Below are 21,539 nucleotides of genomic sequence, written 5' to 3'. Positions count from 1 at the left end.
CTATGTTGCTCATAATTACTTACCTAGCTCTGCTCAATATAAGTGCCATATCTTCAACAGCGGTCATGTTGACCCGAGATCGACGATTGATGACTTCTCCTCGGAGTCCTTCTACAGATGACTCCAAATCACTCAAGTCTGTTTCCAAATGTATGACTTCTTGTTTATATATTTCTTCATCTCGTGTAGTTTTAGCCTGTATTGATTAAATATAATACACGTCACAATATAGATTACATCACGAAAAGTAACAAATTAGCTCTGTGCGTAATTCTAGTTTTTTTTAATAACTTCAATTGAATTTAAACAAACTTGCAAAACAGTCAGTGTATTAGTAATCGGTTTTATAGAATATTTCTCAATCATTGGAAATTTTTAAGCTTGACTAAATCCAAAAATATTTCGATTTAAAACACAATCCTCGCAAACAATTGTTTTCTTAATTCGTGTTGTTCAGTTTGAGTTTGTTTATTATTGTAGACTGGTGTTGACGGGCATGTGCGTTGAATGTGTAGTGATTTGCCATGAGCCGTGACATAACACGAAAATCGCGACTCACGTTCATGTCCCTGAACCAGTTTCAAAATTCAGATTCGAAATCCAGATCAATAACTCAGTTCAAAAATTTTGTTCTAGAATTCTGGAACTGAACTCATCTTGAATTCTAAATCAGAATTAAGTTACAGCATGTGAATTGTGAATTCTGGAAATGAATTCTAAAATCGCATTCTAAAATTGAATTCAGTTATTCAGTTCGAAAGTCAGTTCAGAGATTTAGGTTTGGAATCTAGACCTAAACTTAGTTCCAGAATCCATATCTTAAATTCTTATCTTGAATTTTGAATTACTGAATTAGAAATCTGGATTAAAAAATATTACTGAATTTTCCAGAATAAGAACTTATTTCCAGATTCATGATTTTAAATTCTTTATATTTGGATGCCACTTATTTGTAAATTTGATCATAAATTACTGATCACATTTTTGGTGGCATAGAGAGAGAACTGTTTTGTTGGGCTCAAGTTATTTACGATTAAGTTCTATCCATTCATTCACAAGGCGAATTTAGGAAATTCACACCATAGTAAAATAAGAGGTATTCACGTCAAAATGCATAGAAACAATGCGAGTAATGCGAAATGGATGTGAACGATATTGCATTGCTTTGCGGTTTCTGTGATTCAGATTTCTGTAGCCGTAATCACTCTAAATAAAATAATTGACGGCATGCCGTCTGCTCAGCCTAGATGGCCAGTGCTAAACACAACAACACGCGTAAACGTGTGATAATGAAACATCGTAGTTATTGTTTCTAGTTTGGGTTGAATTGCTTGCAACGGCAGTAGACAGTTCAATGAATATCAATGGTAGAGAAATGAGAGTCGCAATTCGTGAAGAGTTGTACGCTTGCTCCTTGGAGTTACTAAGGAAAATACGGGAACAGCAGAGGTCATTGAATATTAGATATGTATGGCCTGGTCGCGGTGAAATAATCTTAGTGAAAAAAGAAGATAATTCAAAAATAGACAAAATCAGTTGTAAACTAGACATTACACGCATTACTAATCTATATAAACTAGATAATTCTGTTGTCTCATCGAAAAAGAAAAAGAAATTGAATACTGTTGTTTTCAACTTTTTTTAAACTTTTTCAACTCTTTTTTAACTTTTATATTTTTATCAATTAAATTGACAACACAAATCAGAAAAACTTCTCCCACGACAACATTTATATTTCCAATGATAGCTACGTTAGTAATGATAAACAAACGTTAAAAATTTTACAGTGGAATGTTAGAGGTATAACTGAGCTGTCCAAGTTTGACGTAATTCTACAGGACCTAGAGAATTGTAAAACTTCTATAGACGTTATTGTTATTGGAGAGACATGGTTTAAAAATGAAAACTGCATCCTTCACGATATACCACAATATAGAGACTATTTTGCTTGCAGGAATCACTCTAGTGGTGGATTAGCTGTATACGTGAAACAAAACATTCAACATAGACTTATTAAAGTTCATACTCTTGATGGGTTCCATCACATACACATTGAACTGTGTGTCAAAGGACAGTTTTATGATGTTCATGGAGTATATCGCCCGCCCAGTTTTGATTTTAATGTTTTTTTGTATATTTAGAAACCTTAATGTATGAAGTCCAACCTAATCGTTCGTGCTTTATTGTAGGTGATGTGAATGTCCCAGTTAATATGATTAACCACAACATTGTGACAAGATATAGGGCACTGTTAGATTCTTACAGTTTTATTTGTACAAACTGTTTTCCTACCAGACCAACTAGTAACAACATACTTGACCATGTTTTATGTAAACTTGACGACGTAAATCGAGTACGAAATGACACTATTTTTTATAATCTTAGTGATCATTCACAAGTATTATCAACTATTGAGCTTTTTGCTGAAAAGGATTCAATGTTACTGACAAAAAAAGGTCATTAATCGTCGTCAAATTAATAGCGAATTTTCAGGTTTTATGAACAGTATTGATATTAACGAAAATGCAGAATCTATACATACAATCACTTACTTTGAGCGTTATAGCAGAACAGTAACAAAAACTATCAAAGTGAAGGGTTCTTACTGTTCTTGGATGTCTTTTGACCTTTGGACTCTGATAAAAATAAAGAGTAATTATCTCCAGCGCGTCAAAAGTAATCCGACAGATTTACATCGAAAGCAAATGCTTCTACATATCTTTAAAAAAGTTGATACCTGAAAAAAAAGAGTAAACAATTGTTTTACGAAAACTTGCTTACCAATACACCTCACTCAAAATTTTGAAAAAATTTGAAAAACTCATTCGGCTTAGCCAAGAAAAACGATAAGATAAACCTCATAGAAAATGGTAGAAGAATTGTTAATATGTAAAGAAATATGTCAGATCTTTAATGACTATTTCTCTAGCATTGGACAAAAACTAGGAAATAATATTCCAACTAATACTAGCATTAATCCTTTAATAAATGTTCGTTGTGTTCGTGACTCAATATTTTTACGTCCCTCGTCAATCGCCGAAGTTACATTGCTGATACACAGCTTTGATAATAACAAAGACAGTGGTTCCGATGACATATCAGCTAATTTACTAAAAGAAAATTGTACAACGTTTTCTAGGATTCTCTCCAAATGTTTTAATGAAATTATTCTGTCCGGTTATTATCCCGATTGTTTAAAAATCTCTAAATTCATTCCTATATTTAAGTCCGGTAATGGTTGTGATAGTAATAATTATCGTCCCATATGTACATTATCCGTCTTTAACAAAATTTTTGAAAAACTTTTAGTCACCAGATTGCTTGAATTTTTAAATAAACATGGCGTCTTATACCAATTTCAATACGGTTTCGGACAAGTTTCTGGCACACAAACTGCTATTATAGAACTAGTTGACAAGATAATGAGTGAAATAGATCGTAAGAATATTGTCGGTGCCTTATTTCTTGACCTTAAAAAAGCTTTTGACACGTTAAACCACACGATTTTACTTGAAAAGCTCGAATGTTATGGTATCAGAGGCATTGCCAACAGCGTGATTTGTAGTTACTTGACAAATAGGCAACAATTTGTATCCATTGATGGGGAATGTTGCAACCTCGCTCCTACGAAAATTGGTGTACCACAAGGTAGTAATATAGGACCTTTATTATTTCTCTTATACATAAATGATTTAGGCAACTTGAATCTAAACGATACTCCAAGGCTCTTTGCCGATGATATAACCTTATTTTATCCTCATCATAATATCGTTATAAGCTCGATGAACAGTGACCTAGAAGTCCTTGATAAATATTTCAACACTAATTTATTGTCATTGAATTTACTTAAAACGAAATATATGATTTTTCGTTCCATGCGAAGAGTGTAACCAATTCATGACAACCCGAAGCTAACAGATTACGTGATTGAAAATGTAAAATGCTTTAAATACCTGGGCATACATCTTGACCCTACGTTATCTTGGACTCATCATATAAGTTTTGTTGAAAAGCGTGTCGCATCTTCCTGTGGTATCATGTGGAGAGTGCGATCATATGTTCCTCGGCGTGCATTTTTGAGCTACTACAATGCTTATATTTACTCACAACTTAATTATCTTGTATCAGTCTGGGGCCGTGCAGCTAGCTCTCATCTGAAAAAATTACAAACTCTTCAGAATAGGTGTCCTAAAACCATTTTTAATAGACCTCTGCTGTTCTCTACGTTTTCATTGTAGATATTAAACGTTGATCCCTTAAAAGAAAACTTATTTCCACTGGGATTCCACACCAATAAATAAGTTAATTGCACATCTTAGAATACATTGTTTTAATCTCAGTTTTTCTTGTTTTTTTTGTTAGTTTTAAAATTTTGCCAGTGATACTGAACTGAGATTAGTTGCGTCCATTACCAGGGGGCTCCTTGTTGAGCTTTTTGGTGTGGGGGAGTGTGGCGGGCAATTAAAAAAATTGATGCTTTTAAAACAACTCATTTATACTCCCTGTATAGGCGCAAATGCAGGTGTCTAATGTTGATTATAGATTTACCCGGTCGCACAAGGAGCTGCATTCAGAACTGTTGAAATATATTTCCAAAAAACTTTCTTCTTTAGTTATCTAAACTCTGCTGGCTCTATAAAATAGTATGTATCACATTGCTCAATAGCTTTATATTTCACATTTAAGGGTTATCCTAAGTTTGTGCATTGGGCACATAACCGTTTTTACTTTTCTTTGCGTTTCGTCTTAGACTCGTCAGTGCAGAGCAGTTCAAATTGAACTGCTTAGTTCAAACTTAAACAGTTCGATTTGAACCGCTAAGCAAACGTAAAGTTAATGCTATTTCCAAAACACTTTTTCAATTGGCACCGAAGTGCCATGTCTTTTCTGACGTGCCGAACGAAAAGGTCTTTTTCGGCTAATACTGCCGATTCAGGTATGGTCATTTAGGGGTTATCCTGAGTTTGTGCTTTGGGCACATAACCGTTTGTTAGCAGTCGAAATAGAAGTTTTCCAATTTTCAAACAAGTGTATTTCACTATTGTTAAAAATTTCCTAGAAGCGCAATAGGAGTATGAGTTTCAGTATAGATCAGATTAGGTCAAAGCTACTCCTCCTATTTCAAATTACTTATCATTCAACCGCATTGTACTGCACTTAAATGTCAAGTTGATATGGCGATCGGTGCATTCGCTTTTAACATATGAGCAATTCCAGGAATGAGTAGACGAAAAAGTGACAAAATCAGAATCGACCTCCGATTTGGATTAAACTTTGCAAATGGCTTCAGTATGGCTAACCATAAGTTTTGAACCGATGGAGAGGTCAATCCGTCTCACGACTGATTTTTAAAAAGGGCGTATGTATTTTCGCAATTCATTAAAATTTTCTTTTTCAAATCTTTGTAACTCGGAAACTGTTAATTGTACAAAAATTACGTTCAGTAAGAAGTTGTAGGGAATCGATTGGGAACTCTAAAAAAATATACACTGAAAAAAAATTTCGATTGTTTTTCTCAATAATTACAAAATAATCCGAAAAACTCGTACAAAAATGACGTTCAGGAAGAAATTGTAGGGAATCAATAGGGCACGCTATAAAAATATACACAAATTGAAAAAAATTGATTTTTTTTCAATAATTTCAAAATAATCGTTTAAACAGTAGAATATTATTCTACAGGTAAAAGGCAATAAATTTGTTCATGATATCCTTGTTTCTAAAATTAGCTGTTCTTGAGATACTTGGATATTTAATTAAATTTTTTATATTTCCATGAATTGTTTATTTGCTTGATACATCTACAATTATTACATGTACATGAATAATTCTCAATTATATTTAAGGTTTTAAGTTTTTGAAAATTGTATGAGTACTACGTGCATCATCATTCGAATAGTCTTGTGACGATTGTGGTTTCTGGAATCGGAACGAAAGAATGGTATTTCTGTGCAATGTTGCAAATATTCTTCGTGTAACAAATTCATTCACGCATCCACGCTGTGATTATACTGCCTTCGAATATGCCAGTCTCGAACAACGTTGAACTATTTACTGCTCGAAAGAGAGAAGGGTGCAAAAGGAATAAGCAATAATTGTAGAGAACCCGAATATACTAATACATTCTTCGCTGCTAGTATACATTGTGCATGTTCGTTTTATACATTCGTTCATTTATTTTATTCTTCGAGTTGGATCGAATAGCGTCACGGCGAAGATCGTTGGTTTCTATTCTTCGCGAAGCATTCTTTATCTAATAAATTCATCATATCTCGTTGGGTAGCAGCAATGGGAGAATGCTGGAATATGGTTCATCACATACACATAAGACTATGGTAATAGTGCGGGGGGAAACATCTTAATTTGCATGTTTCAAAGACAGCACGAACGATCATCGCGAATTAGGTTTGGCGATGATCGCTGTATGAATATTCGTTCGATATTCGCGTTAAGTCATTCGGGGGTATGTCCAATGCGAATAACAACTGCAAGGAATAGATATTCGTGCGAGTAATGAAGCAGCGTCGGCTTCGTTTGCGCCCGAATATACGGACAAGTCCGAATACCAGAACGATTATCGAACAAAGGCAAAGGGAAGCGAGCGATGATCATTGACATTCGTTGTATTTTTGATATTCGAGCCACATTGTTTTTGTGTGCGCTGTGATTATACTGCCTTCGAATATGCCAGTCTCGAACAACGTTGAACTATTTACTGCTCGAAAGAGAGAAGGGTGCAAAAGGAATAAGCAATAATTGTAGAGAACCCGAATATACTAATACATTCTTCGCTGCTAGTATACATTGTGCATGTTCGTTTTATACATTCGTTCATTTATTTTATTCTTCGAGTTGGATCGAATAGCGTCACGGCGAAGATCGTTGGTTTCTATTCTTCGCGAAGCATTCTTTATCTAATAAATTCATCATATCTCGTTGGGTAGCAGCAATGGGAGAATGCTGGAATATGGTTCATCACATACACATAAGACTATGGTAATAGTGCGGGGGGAAACATCTTAATTTGCATGTTTCAAAGACAGCACGAACGATCATCGCGAATTAGGTTTGGCGATGATCGCTGTATGAATATTCGTTCGATATTCGCGTTAAGTCATTCGGGGGTATGTCCAATGCGAATAACAACTGCAAGGAATAGATATTCGTGCGAGTAATGAAGCAGCGTCGGCTTCGTTTGCGCCCGAATATACGGACAAGTCCGAATACCAGAACGATTATCGAACAAAGGCAAAGGGAAGCGAGCGATGATCATTGACATTCGTTGTATTTTTGATATTCGAGCCACATTGTTTTTGTGTGTTTTTTTCTTTTTCAAATCTTTGTAACTCGGAAACTGTTAATTGTACAAAAATTACGTTCAGTAAGAAGTTGTAGGGAATCGATTGGGAACTCTAAAAAAATATACACTGAAAAAAAATTTCGATTGTTTTTCTCAATAATTACAAAATAATCCGAAAAACTCGTACAAAAATGACGTTCAGGAAGAAATTGTAGGGAATCAATAGGGCACGCTATAAAAATATAAACAAATTGAAAAAAATTGATTTTTTTTCAATAATTTCAAAATAATCGTTTAAACAGTAGAATATTATTCTACAGGTAAAAGGCAATAAATTTGTTCATGATATCCTTGTTTCTAAAATTAGCTGTTCTTGAGATACTTGGATATTTAATTAAATTTTTTATATTTCCATGAATTGTTTATTTGCTTGATACATCTACAATTATTACATGTACATGAATAATTCTCAATTATATTTAAGGTTTTAAGTTTTTGAAAATTGTATGAGTACTACGTGCATCATCATTCGAATAGTCTTGTGACGATTGTGGTTTCTGGAATCGGAACGAAAGAATGGTATTTCTGTGCAATGTTGCAAATATTCTTCGTGTAACAAATTCATTCACGCATCCACGCTGTGATTATACTGCCTTCGAATATGCCAGTCTCGAACAACGTTGAACTATTTACTGCTCGAAAGAGAGAAGGGTGCAAAAGGAATAAGCAATAATTGTAGAGAACCCGAATATACTAATACATTCTTCGCTGCTAGTATACATTGTGCATGTTCGTTTTATACATTCGTTCATTTATTTTATTCTTCGAGTTGGATCGAATAGCGTCACGGCGAAGATCGTTGGTTTCTATTCTTCGCGAAGCATTCTTTATCTAATAAATTCATCATATCTCGTTGGGTAGCAGCAATGGGAGAATGCTGGAATATGGTTCATCACATACACATAAGACTATGGTAATAGTGCGGGGGGAAACATCTTAATTTGCATGTTTCAAAGACAGCACGAACGATCATCGCGAATTAGGTTTGGCGATGATCGCTGTATGAATATTCGTTCGATATTCGCGTTAAGTCATTCGGGGGTATGTCCAATGCGAATAACAACTGCAAGGAATAGATATTCGTGCGAGTAATGAAGCAGCGTCGGCTTCGTTTGCGCCCGAATATACGGACAAGTCCGAATACCAGAACGATTATCGAACAAAGGCAAAGGGAAGCGAGCGATGATCATTGACATTCGTTGTATTTTTGATATTCGAGCCACATTGTTTTTGTGTGCCTGGAATCATTTTGGTATCCTTATAAACACTACTCCACTCGGTCACACCCCGTTCATATTCTTCTTGTGACACGTAACAAAATGACATGGTCGTGAATGCATCTGGACGTCTCTGCTCTGCCCATTCATATATTTGTTTTGCAGTTGTGATTGGGTGTTCATGTAGTTTAGCCAAGCTTTCACATCATGCCATTCGCTTTAAATTACCCCCGAGTGCATCACATGGTCCTTTACCATGAGAAGTTGCAAAAAATGCCACTCAGCATCAATGTTATACACTGATTTAAATTTACAGAGACTTGCAAATTTTTTTTCTGTTTTTGTACTGCGAGGCAGCTCCGTCAGACATAAGTATTGCTTTTTGCCTTCTTCATATAGAAAGGTTATGCAATCACTGTGAAAACCGACTTTTGAACCGATGCCCGGAGGGCCGAGTGTCATATACCGTTCGACTCAGTTCGTCGAGTATGCAAAATGTCTGTGTGTGTATGTGTGTATGTGTATGTGTGTATGTTTGTATGTAACGTTATTTTGCACTAACTTTTCTCGGAGATGGCTAAACCGATTTTTACAAACTTAGATTCAAATGAAAGGTCTTGTGGTCCCATACAAAATTCCTGAATATTATTGGGAAAATAAGTGCACTAACTTTTCTCAGAGATGACTGAACCGATTTTCACAAACTTTAATTCGAATGAAAGTCTTGAGGTCCCATAAACAATTCCTGAATATTATTTGGATCCGACTTCCGGTTCGGGAGTTATGAGGTAAAATGTGCAAAAAAAAGAAAATAGTGTTCTTTTCTCATAGAAGGCGCGACCGATTTCCACAAACTTATTTTCAAATGAAAGGTCCTGTGGTCCTATGCGTAATTCCTTGATTTCATGCGGATCCGACTTCCGGATCCGGAAATATAGGGTAAAGTGGGTTAAAAATTGTATACCATCACTGAAAATGGGAAAAAAACCTTAAAAAAATTTCTAAATCGACCTCAAATATTTTTCAATTGATAGTTTTTATCAGTAGACGGTCAAACAAACCGATTTCGGGTTTTCTTTTTAGAATCAAAGAAAATTATTTTGAAGAATACCACAGTATTATATATGATAGTATGATTGATACGAAAAAGGCATCTGCAGCGCCCTTAGCAAATTTTCCTTCGAACATGTTAGTATTGTGAATAAAATAGGGAGCCATGAAGGAATAACGACATTGCAAGAACAGCAACCTAGTCGTGAAGGAAAAACTCGTCACCTTTCAGGCAAGCCTTCATGTCAGCGTAAACGCGACGAGCAAAAACAAAGTTATTTTCACGGACACAGGTCACTGCCTCTAGCATAGTGACGGTGGTCTCGACTTTCGGTAGAACTTCGGGAGAAAGTCGGATGAACTTTCTACTTGAAATCACAAGCTCGGCTTGTACTAAAATCTTCGGGCTTCACCCGAAAGTAAATGTTAGGAGCTTAAAAACCCCTAGTTGGTAAGAATTAGCAAGCAGTTCAGTCTCAGAGTGCGCGGAAAATATCCGTTAGTCTCGGGCGTCGGCCCGTAGACAAGTTAGTAGCTAGTTCAGTAGCGGAGTATAAAACAGTAGCTATAGGAACATGTGTGCATTGTGAGACTTGAGTATCAAGTGACATCAAAATCAAGTAAGAAATATTGTTTATAATGGGATATAATAGATTTCGGAAGGCACCTAAAGAATTGAGTGAAAGATTGCTGTAATGAGTGAAGATTTAATAGTTTCATGTGCAGGTTTGATATTCACATGCAAAAGAAAAATAGTTAGACACAACCATTGTTCGTGTTAGGGTAGTGTTGATAATATATGACAACAAAAGTATGTGTTGAAGAATAACTTCTTTTATTAATGTAAGCAAGTAAATGTTGAGACATATATTCGACGAGATCACCATGAAGTGTTGTGAATAGATTTACAAACTCGTGGAGTATGCAATAGACTGTACTGTAGTAGGACATACGTTCATATGTGCATAAACCTAATGATATGCCGAGCTTAGTGAGACTGCGTGAAGTGTTAGCCTTATTAACAATCGTTAGTGACTTTTTGTTAGATTGTAGGATTCCTAAAACAGCCTAATCCTGCACTATTGAGAATAAGTAGCTGTTAAGTGAAAAGCACTGAAAAAATTGAAACTCAGAAAAGGTGAAATTCGTGATATTAAACTCAAGTACATGGGTGAATCAATACAATGACATAAAAGAGAAACCGAATTGAAGAGTATTACTCCGTATAGAACTGAAAGAAACATCCTCTTCGTTATTCCTCTTCCGCCACCGCTCGGCCGGGAGCTTGCACATCATTACACCACTAGGTGGATTAAAACAGGTTTTTAATTTGAATTTTGTCTTTCAAAAATGAATTAAGTATGAAATAAACACTTGAACCACGATGGTATCGTGTATAAGCACTTCTGAATTCACAATGAATCTTAAATGTTTAAGCTTTTCTGATTCTCTATAATAAATTTCAAACGGATGAATGGTTGCTTGATCATTGCTCCAATAGTGCTTTGAACAGCATCCTGAAGCACAAATGAAAATTTTTCTGAAAAATCACAAATAATTTAATTTCTCCTGTCTTTAAATTAGATTTTGCCTTTTTAAGAAAATCAGATTGCTGATTTTTAATAAAATCATGAGTCACAAGCTTTTCTAATTTTTCGCAAAAATATGCTGCAAATTCTTCTACTGGTTTGACAAATTTCTTTAGATCACATCTGTCAGTAGAAACCCATTATTCAAATCTTATCTCAGTCAAATCACGTTCCTCGAAATTGTCTAAAACGCTTATCTCCAGATCTTGTTTCGCTGGACAACTTTTGCATTCACGGAGGTAGCAGGATCTTTTTGATGAGTCACATAATAGCATTTTTAAATAATAATTCTTATTATCATACTTGAAATATTTTTCAACAGCATGAATCATTAATGAAACATTCTCATGGATTGTGCCAACACATATGTTATGTAAACCAGAACTTCAAAGCAACTTGCAGTGTTTTGGTCTTAATGCTGCAAATGTACTAAATCAGTTTTTATTTGCGTTCACACTTACTATTCATTTTGACTGTGACGCAATCTCTTGATCCCGGCATTACTCTGCTGACGTCATCGCTGTTGAAATATTGAAGCACCTCGTTTTCTATCGTTTCGTTCCTGTTGCGTCCCGTTTGTTTCTTGGCTTTGAATTTGGTGCCTGTTGCTCCTTCGACCACGAGTTTGGCAAGACTGACAACAAACGCACTTTTCCATTCCTAGTGCAATCAGGATTAGCAAACTGCTCATTTTAGTAATCACTTCATCCAACTCTGCTCCTTTCGTTTTGAGTAAGCCGAATAATTGCTTTTTTATACCTCTTGAAATATCCAAATATTTTTCTCGAGAATAATTGACATTCCGGGTTTTCTTCGTTGACATCAGAGACACGTTGATTCCTGCGATACCCTTGTTGAAGAGTTCAATGTTGTGTGCTCTTGAATACTCCGCCGCGACTGATGCTTCAGAAGATGCTGAGTTGATTGAAGCTGCTAAAGGTACTTCCTCGTAGTTACGTTAGTTTTACAGTTTAAATGATTATCTTTCAACGGGACTTGAAATTTCGAATATATCTGTAAATTGTTTTAGCTGTAACTTCTTCATTTTTCAAAACGACACGGATGGGATAGCCATCAATCTGTAGGTTTTAATAACAGCTTTAAAATAAAAATTATCAAAAAAAAATCGAAACCGTGTTTTTTTATTAATTTTTTTGGTTCATTTTGAAATTATTGAGAAAAAAATCAATTTTTTTCAGTGTATATTTTTTAAAGTGATCTATTGATTCCCTGCAACTTCTTCCTGGATGCCATTTCTGTACGATGAACGGTTTCCGAATTACAACGAGAAGAACTTGATCATTTGCATGCACCCTAAACTGTTTTAGCTGTAACTTCTTCATTTTTCAAAAGGCACGGATGGGATAGCCATCAATCTGTAGGTTTTCATAACAGCTTCAAAATAAAAATTATCAAAAAAAATTTAAACCCTGATTTTTTTTTATTTAACTGTTTCGGATTATTTTGTAATTATTGAGAAAAAAATCATAAATTTTTTTCAGTGTATATTTTTTAGAGTTCCAATCGATTTGGAAAAGGCAATTTTTGTGAAATGCAAAAATACATACGCCCTTTTTAAAAATAAGTCGTGAATCGGATTGACCTCTCCCACACCCACATTATCGAAATGACGGAATGCGTAATGAATTCTTACTCGACTGCATGATTTTTCAGTGCTCGATCGGTTCAGTGCTAGAATTTTCGCCTGAGTTGGCTGCTCGATCAACCTGATTGACAGTGACATTATAAATGTCATTGAATATTCGCTCATTTTATGAATGTGTTAGTGTAAAATTTAGGCGACTTAAGCCATTTCATTACACTCCAGCTAGAGGAATGGATGATGCTGACTAAGGTAGGCCGTTATGTTAATTTCCAGCGAATTTTAACAGTTTATGTTGGAGTTCTAAGAAGAACTGGTTATTTACTAGTTCTGTATACCCGAAAAACATGAAGATTTCAATGTGTATAATCAGTTATGTAATGTTTCATTTAAAAATAAACTGAAAGTCAGCACGAAAACGTGCAAAATCGGGAAAGAAGAAGAAGAAGACAAATTGACAATTCAGTCCGCATCTTCTCACTCAATTCCGACTGATTTCCGAATCAACCGGTTGTAGGCGAAATTAATTCGGAATCGGTTGTTGCACTGGAGTTGGAATTGATTCGGAATTCATTATGATTTCCACATGAAATTCCGAATGAAAATTTCTCGCCGATTCGGAATTGATTCGGAATCCATTCGGATCTGATAATGCCCACATTCAATCAATTCCAACTCCAGTGCAACAACCGATTCCGAATGAACCGGTTCGCCTACAACCGGTTGATTCGGAAATCATTCGGAATTGAGTGAGAAGATGCGGACTGAATTGTCAATTCGTCTTCTTCTTCTTCTTTCCTGATTTTGCACGTTTTCGTGCTGATTTTCAGTTTATTTTTAAACGAAAACATTATATAACTGAATATACAAGTTTAAATCTTCATGTTTTTCGGATATACAGAACTAGTAAATAACCAGTTCTTCTTAGAATCCCAACATAAACTATTGAAATTCGCTGGAAATTGACAAAACGGCCTATATTAGTCAGCATCATCCATTCCTCTAGCTGGAGTGTAGTGAAATGGCTTAAGTCGCATAAATTTCACACTAACACATTCATGAAATGAGCGAATATTCAATTACATTTAAAATGTCACTGTCAATCAGGTTGATCGAGCAGTCAACTCAGGCGAAAATTCTAGCACTGAACCGATCGAGCACTAAAAAATCATGCAGTCGAGTAAGATTTCATTGCTCATTCCGTCATTTCGATAATGTGGGCTCCATCGGTTCTAAACTTATGGTTTGCCACACTGAAGCTATGTGCAAAGTTTCATCCAAATCGGAGAAGGTCGAGTCTGATGATCTGCTAAGCATTTCTGGAATTACTCATATGCACACTTTTTTATGAATTCATCGCAACCAAGTAATCAGTAAAATAATGGAAAGATACATTAACAGCATAAGACGTTTGACAATTTTACTGTCCGAAAACAAAAATTAAAAAAAAAATATTAACATAAATTCTAAAAAATTAAGAAATTATTATTTGGAACATATCAAATTGACTGTTGATTGACAAGTATTGCGATATTCCAATCAATATATTAAATAAAATCTATGTTAATATTTTATTATGAATATTGTAGCTAGGAAAGCAGTCACAACGGAACTAAAATAGGTTGCTTGAATTGTAGCAAAATAATAAATTACTTTTACATGTCAGTATCAGTTTGGTATTTTATGCCGATGAGGGTCGTCCCGGGTTGGTGGTTCAATGCATAGGACGCTGGTCTTACAAGCCAGTTGGCGTATGTTCGAGCCGCGACCTGGAAGGATTCTTAGCGTCAGTAGGATCCATAGTACTAGCCATGCAATGATTCTGTACGCTATATGAATCGGCTGCGAAGTCTGTTGAAACAGAAAGGCCAAATTCCACAAAAGGAATGTAATGCCCAGACTTTGCTTAGGGTTGCACACAACGCTAACATTACAAATTCAATGAGCATCGAGAGAATTAAGGTGGGGGTAATAATAAAGTTATAGAACAAAAATGCGAGTCCGAACGAAAGTTGCTCGCGCAGGGCTTCTTACATTGCGATGTGTTATACAATGACCAGTGTTGGCGCTAGCCGGGACCCTACGTTGTGTTTAATTAAATCCTCACCAGGATATTTCAGCGAAGCGACGGCAGCAATTTGTCGGTCGATCTTACTTGCATTCGCACTGCAGTAAACCGGTAGCGAACAGCAATGCAACTAACGGGTTCTGCAAACAGCCACAGCGGTCACCAAAGCAGCCAAAGGAGCAGAAGACGAATAGCCACAAACAAACAGCTGCACTGATAAAATTCACAACTGGATGAACCTTGGCGGACTCTTGCCAATAAAAAACTACACTATTTTAACGTTTGAGTCACTTTATTCACTGACTATTGCTCGTGTATTTCACTTCTGCTGTTCGATACACTTCGGACTTTATGACAGATCAAAAACGGTCCGATTCTAATGCAGGTTTATTTGAGACTGACTGGTCTGATGATTGTGAACAGAACGAGAAGATAAAATGAAAAACTGAGTTGCCAGAAGGGCCTGAGAAACTGACATAATTCTATGAACGGTAGCACCAACTATCTGCAGAAGGCAGTGTTGGTAAACAGTATCGCCAGTAAAACTAGTGCGACGCAACAACCAGTGATTTAAAACTAGGTCAAATTTATTTATGATATTTGTCGACCATAACCAAGGTCAAAATAGTCAGTTCGCTTTCACATCTCATCCAAGTCAGTCGATAAAACAAAAGCGCTTACGTTCGGGACAGAAAAAACCAAGTACAGTATTGTGCAGTGAACAATAGAACGACCTCGAAATGAGTGAACCAAACGAACAAAAGCTACCGCCGACACGAAAGAATACAATTGTTGTTGACTTCAGGGAGTGCAAAATTCGACCTTCGATACGAGAACTTGAAGGTTTGCTTAAGGAGTAAATGCATCTTGACATTAAACGTGTGCATTTACTTCAATGCGATAAGACAAATAATGTTATTTACATCCAGTTTTATAAAGAGTTGGATGCAATTAAATTCGCAAAAGACAATAACAATGTGCACTATGTGGAGCACGAGAACATTAAGTACAACATTCCAGTATATATGGAAGATAGTGCTATAGAAGTGCGTGTGCATGATCTTCCCTCAAGCGTCACCGATTCATATTTGTTGTTTATTTGTTGTTTATTTTATAGTTCATCTGACAATGTATCTCTTAATGAATAAAAAATAATGTAAAAGTAAAACTTAAAGTACATTATTACGGTAGACAACACGAAAACGATCAAGTAATTCAAGATAAAAAAAAACATTAGACGACACGTAGAAATAAAAATATTCGGTAAATTAATTGAATCGTAGGCAAACGGATCTGAATGGTTCATTTTGACCATATAGTGTGTTACGAGTTTTCAATAGCAGAAAAGGTCGTTGTCGAAGAGGCCTCTCTGGAGTATACAAATTTAGTCGCTCGAGGAAAGCAGGGTAGTCTACACTACCCATAAGCAGTTTCGCAGCAAATGATGCTTGAGCATATGCTTTTCTCAATTCCAAAGGTTCAAGATTTAGTAAACGGCAACGATCCTCGTATGACGGTAGCTGCGTTGGATCAGACCAAGGTAAAAACCGCAATGCGTATCTCACGAATTTTCGTTGAATTGCCTCAATCCTGGTAATCCAATTAGAGTGAAACGGGCACCATACAATCGCATTAGATTCGAGCAATGACCGAACCAGCGAGCAATATAGGGATCTCAAACATAACGGATCACGGAACTCGGACGAAATCTTAAAGTTGAAGCCCAGTTGTCAGTTTGATTTACGAATGATGTTGTCATAGTGTAACTTGAAAGTAACTTCACGATCCAAAATCACGCCAAGATCTTTAATGTGCTCTGTTCGGGCGAGGGAGTGTCCTGAGATTTTGTAATCGAAAGCAACTGGAGCTTTTCTACAGTGGAAGGAAACAATCCTGCATTTTTCGACGCTTAAGTCCAAAAGGTTGTTAGAGCACCAATTTTTGAATACATTCAGAATTTTTTGTAATTCGATGCAGTCCGAAAGGCACTTGATGATTCAAAAAAATTTTGTATCGTCTGCGTAAAATGATCGACAATCCAGTGGAAAAAGCAGAGACACATCGTTTATGTAGATCGAGAACAGCAACGGGCCGAGTATGCTACCTTGTGGAACTCCAGAAACGTTCGAAAACTCATCCGACATTACTGAGCCAATTAAAACTCGCATACAGCGTTGCGATAAATAGGATCTGAACCAACAAACTGCACGAGTAGAAACGCCAAGTAACTCCAATTTCTTTAGAAGGATTCCATGATCTATCCGGTCGAATGCCGCCTTAAGATCGATGTAAGCCGCATCAATCTGCGACCCGCAGTCCAAATTCCGTAAACAGTTTGAAGTGAACTGCATGAGATTTGTCGAAACCGACCGTTTTGGAAAGAAGCCATGTTGTTGAGAATCTATATCATTTTTGCAATAGGAAAACAAAATGTCGTTCACGATGAATTCAAACAGCTTGGAGCAAGCACACAATGAGGTTATTCCTCGATAGTTAGCAACATCACGCTTGTCGTCTATTTTGTGGATCGGAAACATACGGGATGACTTCCAACGCAGGGGAAACTCACTTCGCTGAACCGAGAGCTTAAATAGTATTGCTAACGAACGGATTAGGGCTTCAGAACAACGTTTTAGCACACGAGATGGGATTCCATCCGGACCGACAGCAAACGATAACTTTAGTCGAAGTAAGGCAGCTGTAACCATATCATCTGTGATGTGAGGTATGTCGAAATTAAACACGTCACGTGGCATTCCAACTGTGGATTCTTCTATCTGTCTCGATGTGGCGCAATGATCGTGGAAAACATGTATGAACTGTTGCGCAAACAAAACGCATTTCTCATTATCATTGCTGGCTGTTTCCAGTTCTAAGAACATAAAGCGCGGTAAGTCGGTTTCGTTTCGAGTTAACAAACGACCAACAACGTTTTGGATTCCGGCGAAGGTTCTCCGCGGTTCGTCTTACATATCGAGTATAGAGAAAGCGATTGTTGTGGCGGTACCTATTACTGTGAATATTGTGTTTAAAGTAAGCAGAACGGGAGTTGCAGTATTTTCGACGGGCAGCAGATTGAGCACGCTTAAATACACGTAACCGACTATTAGACCAAGGTGGTTTCAGTGTAGGTCGTTTAGGGGGAACAGTACAGGAAATAGCGAACTCAACTGCTTCGCTGAAGTACTCTACAGCATCGTTAACATCGGAAATTGCATCAAGAGCGCGCCAATTTGTGTGAGAGAGTAAATCGTTCAAAACGTTGTAATCTGCTCGTCGAAAATCTGGGTAATGCAGTACAGCAGACTCTTCATAGACGACTGGTGTGAGTATTCTGAGAGAAACTTCAATAGCGGGATGATCAGCGTCGAGGTCCGTCAGAGGTTCAATCGGCGATGAAACGTTGGTGATTGGTGTGGCTGTATCGTTGGCAACAAGATTCAACAGGCGAGCATTTCGATTCAGCAGATCGTTGATTTGGTTGAACCCGTTTAGATTAAACCCGTCAAAAAGAGCGCTGCTTGCAGTTGACATATGCGAATGCAATAGACCAATGTACGGTAAGCCTTTCTCTGAGAAATGCCACTGAATACCGGATTGGTTGTAGTCGATAAAAAGAAGTGCAGGAGTGTAAGGATCGAAACGTGATGCAATCGAGACAATTAGTCAACATGTGCACATATGCTCATAAAATCATTTTTCCGATCTGGTGGCAGGTAAGTCACACCAATACTAACAGCAACTTGTGGCAGCTTAACGACAACCCAAAGCTGTTCAATGGTGTCAGAGATCGGTGAGGGATCGATGAACAATTCATTTTTTTAGACACAGCTATCAAGACACCACCTCCGCGAATTTTATGACTGTTAGTCGGCGACCGATCGGTACGAAAAACGGTATACTGATGTCCGAAAAGTTGAGTAGAGAAAATTTGATCGGCTAGCCAGGTCTCTGTCAGAATGATGACGTCATGTACTGCTTCCGTTACAGACAAAAATAATCCATCTATTTTTGTCCGTAATCCACGTACGTTTTGGTAACAGATGCTGATGCACTCAGACGCACAATTCGTAAAACTATGTCCCAATACGGAGAGATTCTCTCTATCGAAAAAGAAAAGTGGAAGAATTTTTTCCCCGGTATTCTAAATGGCGTACGTTTATTTCGCATACACTTGAAGAAAGCTATACCTTCTTGTGTGATTTTCGGTAAAGATATAAGAATTCCGTGCAAATCACTTGTTACCTATGTTACGCCCACATGTCAATATTGCCAAAAAGCTGTTCATTACGGTAAGTCATGTGATAAACTGGACAAGGAGACAACTACACCAAAGGACAACTGTGCTTCCTTCACACCAACCCCAAGCAACCCCAGTACACCTGTGACAGCCACCAACAACAATGAAACATCCCCTTCAACGAATCCATCATCAAACCTTTATAGAACAAAGTACACCAGCTACAGTTAGCAACTTACCCTCCAACCAACCAGCAATTACAACCAATGTACAACAAGGTGCATCTACAGCAACTAGCAACGAAAAGAAGACGGAAATCGACAACAATACCATCGATGCGGCAATGGCTGACGAGACGAACCACAAACGAAGTGCCCCTCAATCCTCGCAGGAGGGAAATGGAAGCTCCTCTCCCTAGAAAAAGGGTGACAACGAGATCGAACTCAAAAAGAAAAATTATTTAAAAAATCGGCTCAATCGGCCACGTAAAGCTTGTACGCAAATAGGCCTGAATAAAAACATCTTTGGAAAAAAAAGGTCAAAACAGTTGTTATTTACTGTTTTATAATGATAGGTAGTCGAAGGAAATTAATCTCAAAATTTTGGGGGTAGTGAAAACATAACAATTAGAAATTTCTGCAAATGTTAGAAATGATGCTCTTAAAAACTATACAACAGTAACATACATCAGAGACTTCACAATAATAGAAAAGTATGAAAATAAGTATATAATTACTAGTTAAAACGGTAAAGTGGCGTAGCGAATTAAACTTTGACAATGATGAACGAAAACAATATCGTAGGCGTTAGTGCCAAGCTGTAGGATGCAATCAACTGGCACCATTCTGTTTTTTGTTTATCGTCTTCGATTTAAAATAATATATCGCACAGAGTAACTCTAATTCTAAATTAACTCTACTCCTATTCGTCTTTTGAAAATGTCCTTACTAATATAAAAATCAAAGTGGTTGTAAACACTATTGAAATATCAACAGCAAACATCTATTGGATTGTTTTGTCCATACTGTGTTCGATGAGTTGATTTCAGTTCTCCTCAAGTTATCTACCAGGAACGTTGATATCTAATTCCGCCTAATGCTAGAATTCTCTCAATATCCATCTGCAGAGCACAACAGTCCACCAGAGTTGTTATGATACGATAAACCTTTAAATCATCCGAAATCATGTATATAATAGGGCTGAAAAGCATATACGACTTTACATAAACTAAGTCTGTCACAGAGGTCGTTGATGAAAAGTACAAACAGTAGAGGCCCGAGATGACTTCCTTGGGGAACTCCAGATGTAATGTTGAAGCTTACTGAACACGAAGACTTAGGTCAAATTAGTTATTTTGATGAACGAAACCCTCAAGGTGCGATGGAAAAACTTTTAGCTAATGTGATACTTACGAAATTAAAAGGAAACGCCGCAACTCTTATTAATAAAATCAGAGCCAATACATTAAATGATGTGTTCCGAAATATGAGAGATCATTTTGCAGTAAATATCACAGTAGAAGAGATTCTTATCAGGATCGAAACTCTCGAACAACAATATGGAGAACCTTTTGAGGAATATAATGGAATTAATTAACACTCCTCAAGAGAATCAATACAAGGAGGAAGTACAAAAATCCTTCGCAGAAAGAGTATCAACGATTCATTTTACAGCAGGATTATCGAATAAAAACTTAAAACATATAGCTAAAAATCACAGGCAGCTTAAGATTTAAGAATTAATAAGATTCCTAACAAAAGGTGGCGAAAATCAGCTATACATAACGCACATAAAAATGTTATCCAGAGGGACAAATTGAAAATTCCCATAAATACAACCGAAACTTACACAACAACTTTTATCGCAACGACAGATGCTTAATCGAAGATAACAATTTTGATAGTAAGCACTTCAAAAACAATGCGAAACAACTATGAGTAAACTGTATGACATACAGTAATAGAAAAATATTTAAAAACTTTGATCATAGTATCAGGACCAGAATTATACCTGATGAGATTTTTTTTTGAATAACTATTTATTGGAATATGAGTTAAAATTAAATTATTAGAATTTAAATTGGGTGTTCATCCACAAGTGGTAACTTTTCAACCTATTATATACATGATTTGGTTATTACCATGAAGAAATCATTTGCTTCCGAAATTCTGTGATTTTTGTGTAGGTAAAATTGTAAACCTACTTGTATTGTGTAATAAGGAAAAGGAACCTATGTACTAACTTGCTAACTAATCCAGAGAGCGAATCCATTCAATTGAAGATTGCATCGATTTTTGTCAAAATTTTCTTATAATATTATGTGACATTACATGTAATAGTTCTATATTTCTAAGTCTGTGTAACTCATTTGTACTAAACCAGGGAGGTCGCATCAAAATCATTTTCAGAATT

The 21,539-nt window shown here is 36.5% G+C and overlaps 1 protein-coding gene across 6 annotated transcripts in view; it reads right to left on the bottom strand.

Moving 5' to 3' along the window:
- LOC131437439 (coiled-coil domain-containing protein AGAP005037) overlaps positions 1-21,539 on the bottom strand; it is a 993,236-nt gene that overhangs the window by 196,741 nt on the left and 774,956 nt on the right. For all 6 annotated transcript variants that reach the window (XM_058606791.1, XM_058606794.1, XM_058606793.1 and 3 more), the window contains one exon: positions 24-196. In XM_058606791.1, the coding sequence (XP_058462774.1) occupies positions 24-196 (173 nt within the window). The remainder of the gene's footprint in view (positions 1-23; positions 197-21,539) is intronic.

This window comes from Malaya genurostris, chromosome 3 (genome assembly GCF_030247185.1).
Source record: "Malaya genurostris strain Urasoe2022 chromosome 3, Malgen_1.1, whole genome shotgun sequence".
Lineage (NCBI taxonomy): Eukaryota > Metazoa > Arthropoda > Insecta > Diptera > Culicidae > Malaya > Malaya genurostris.
This window is presented reverse-complemented; position numbering and strand designations above follow the sequence as displayed.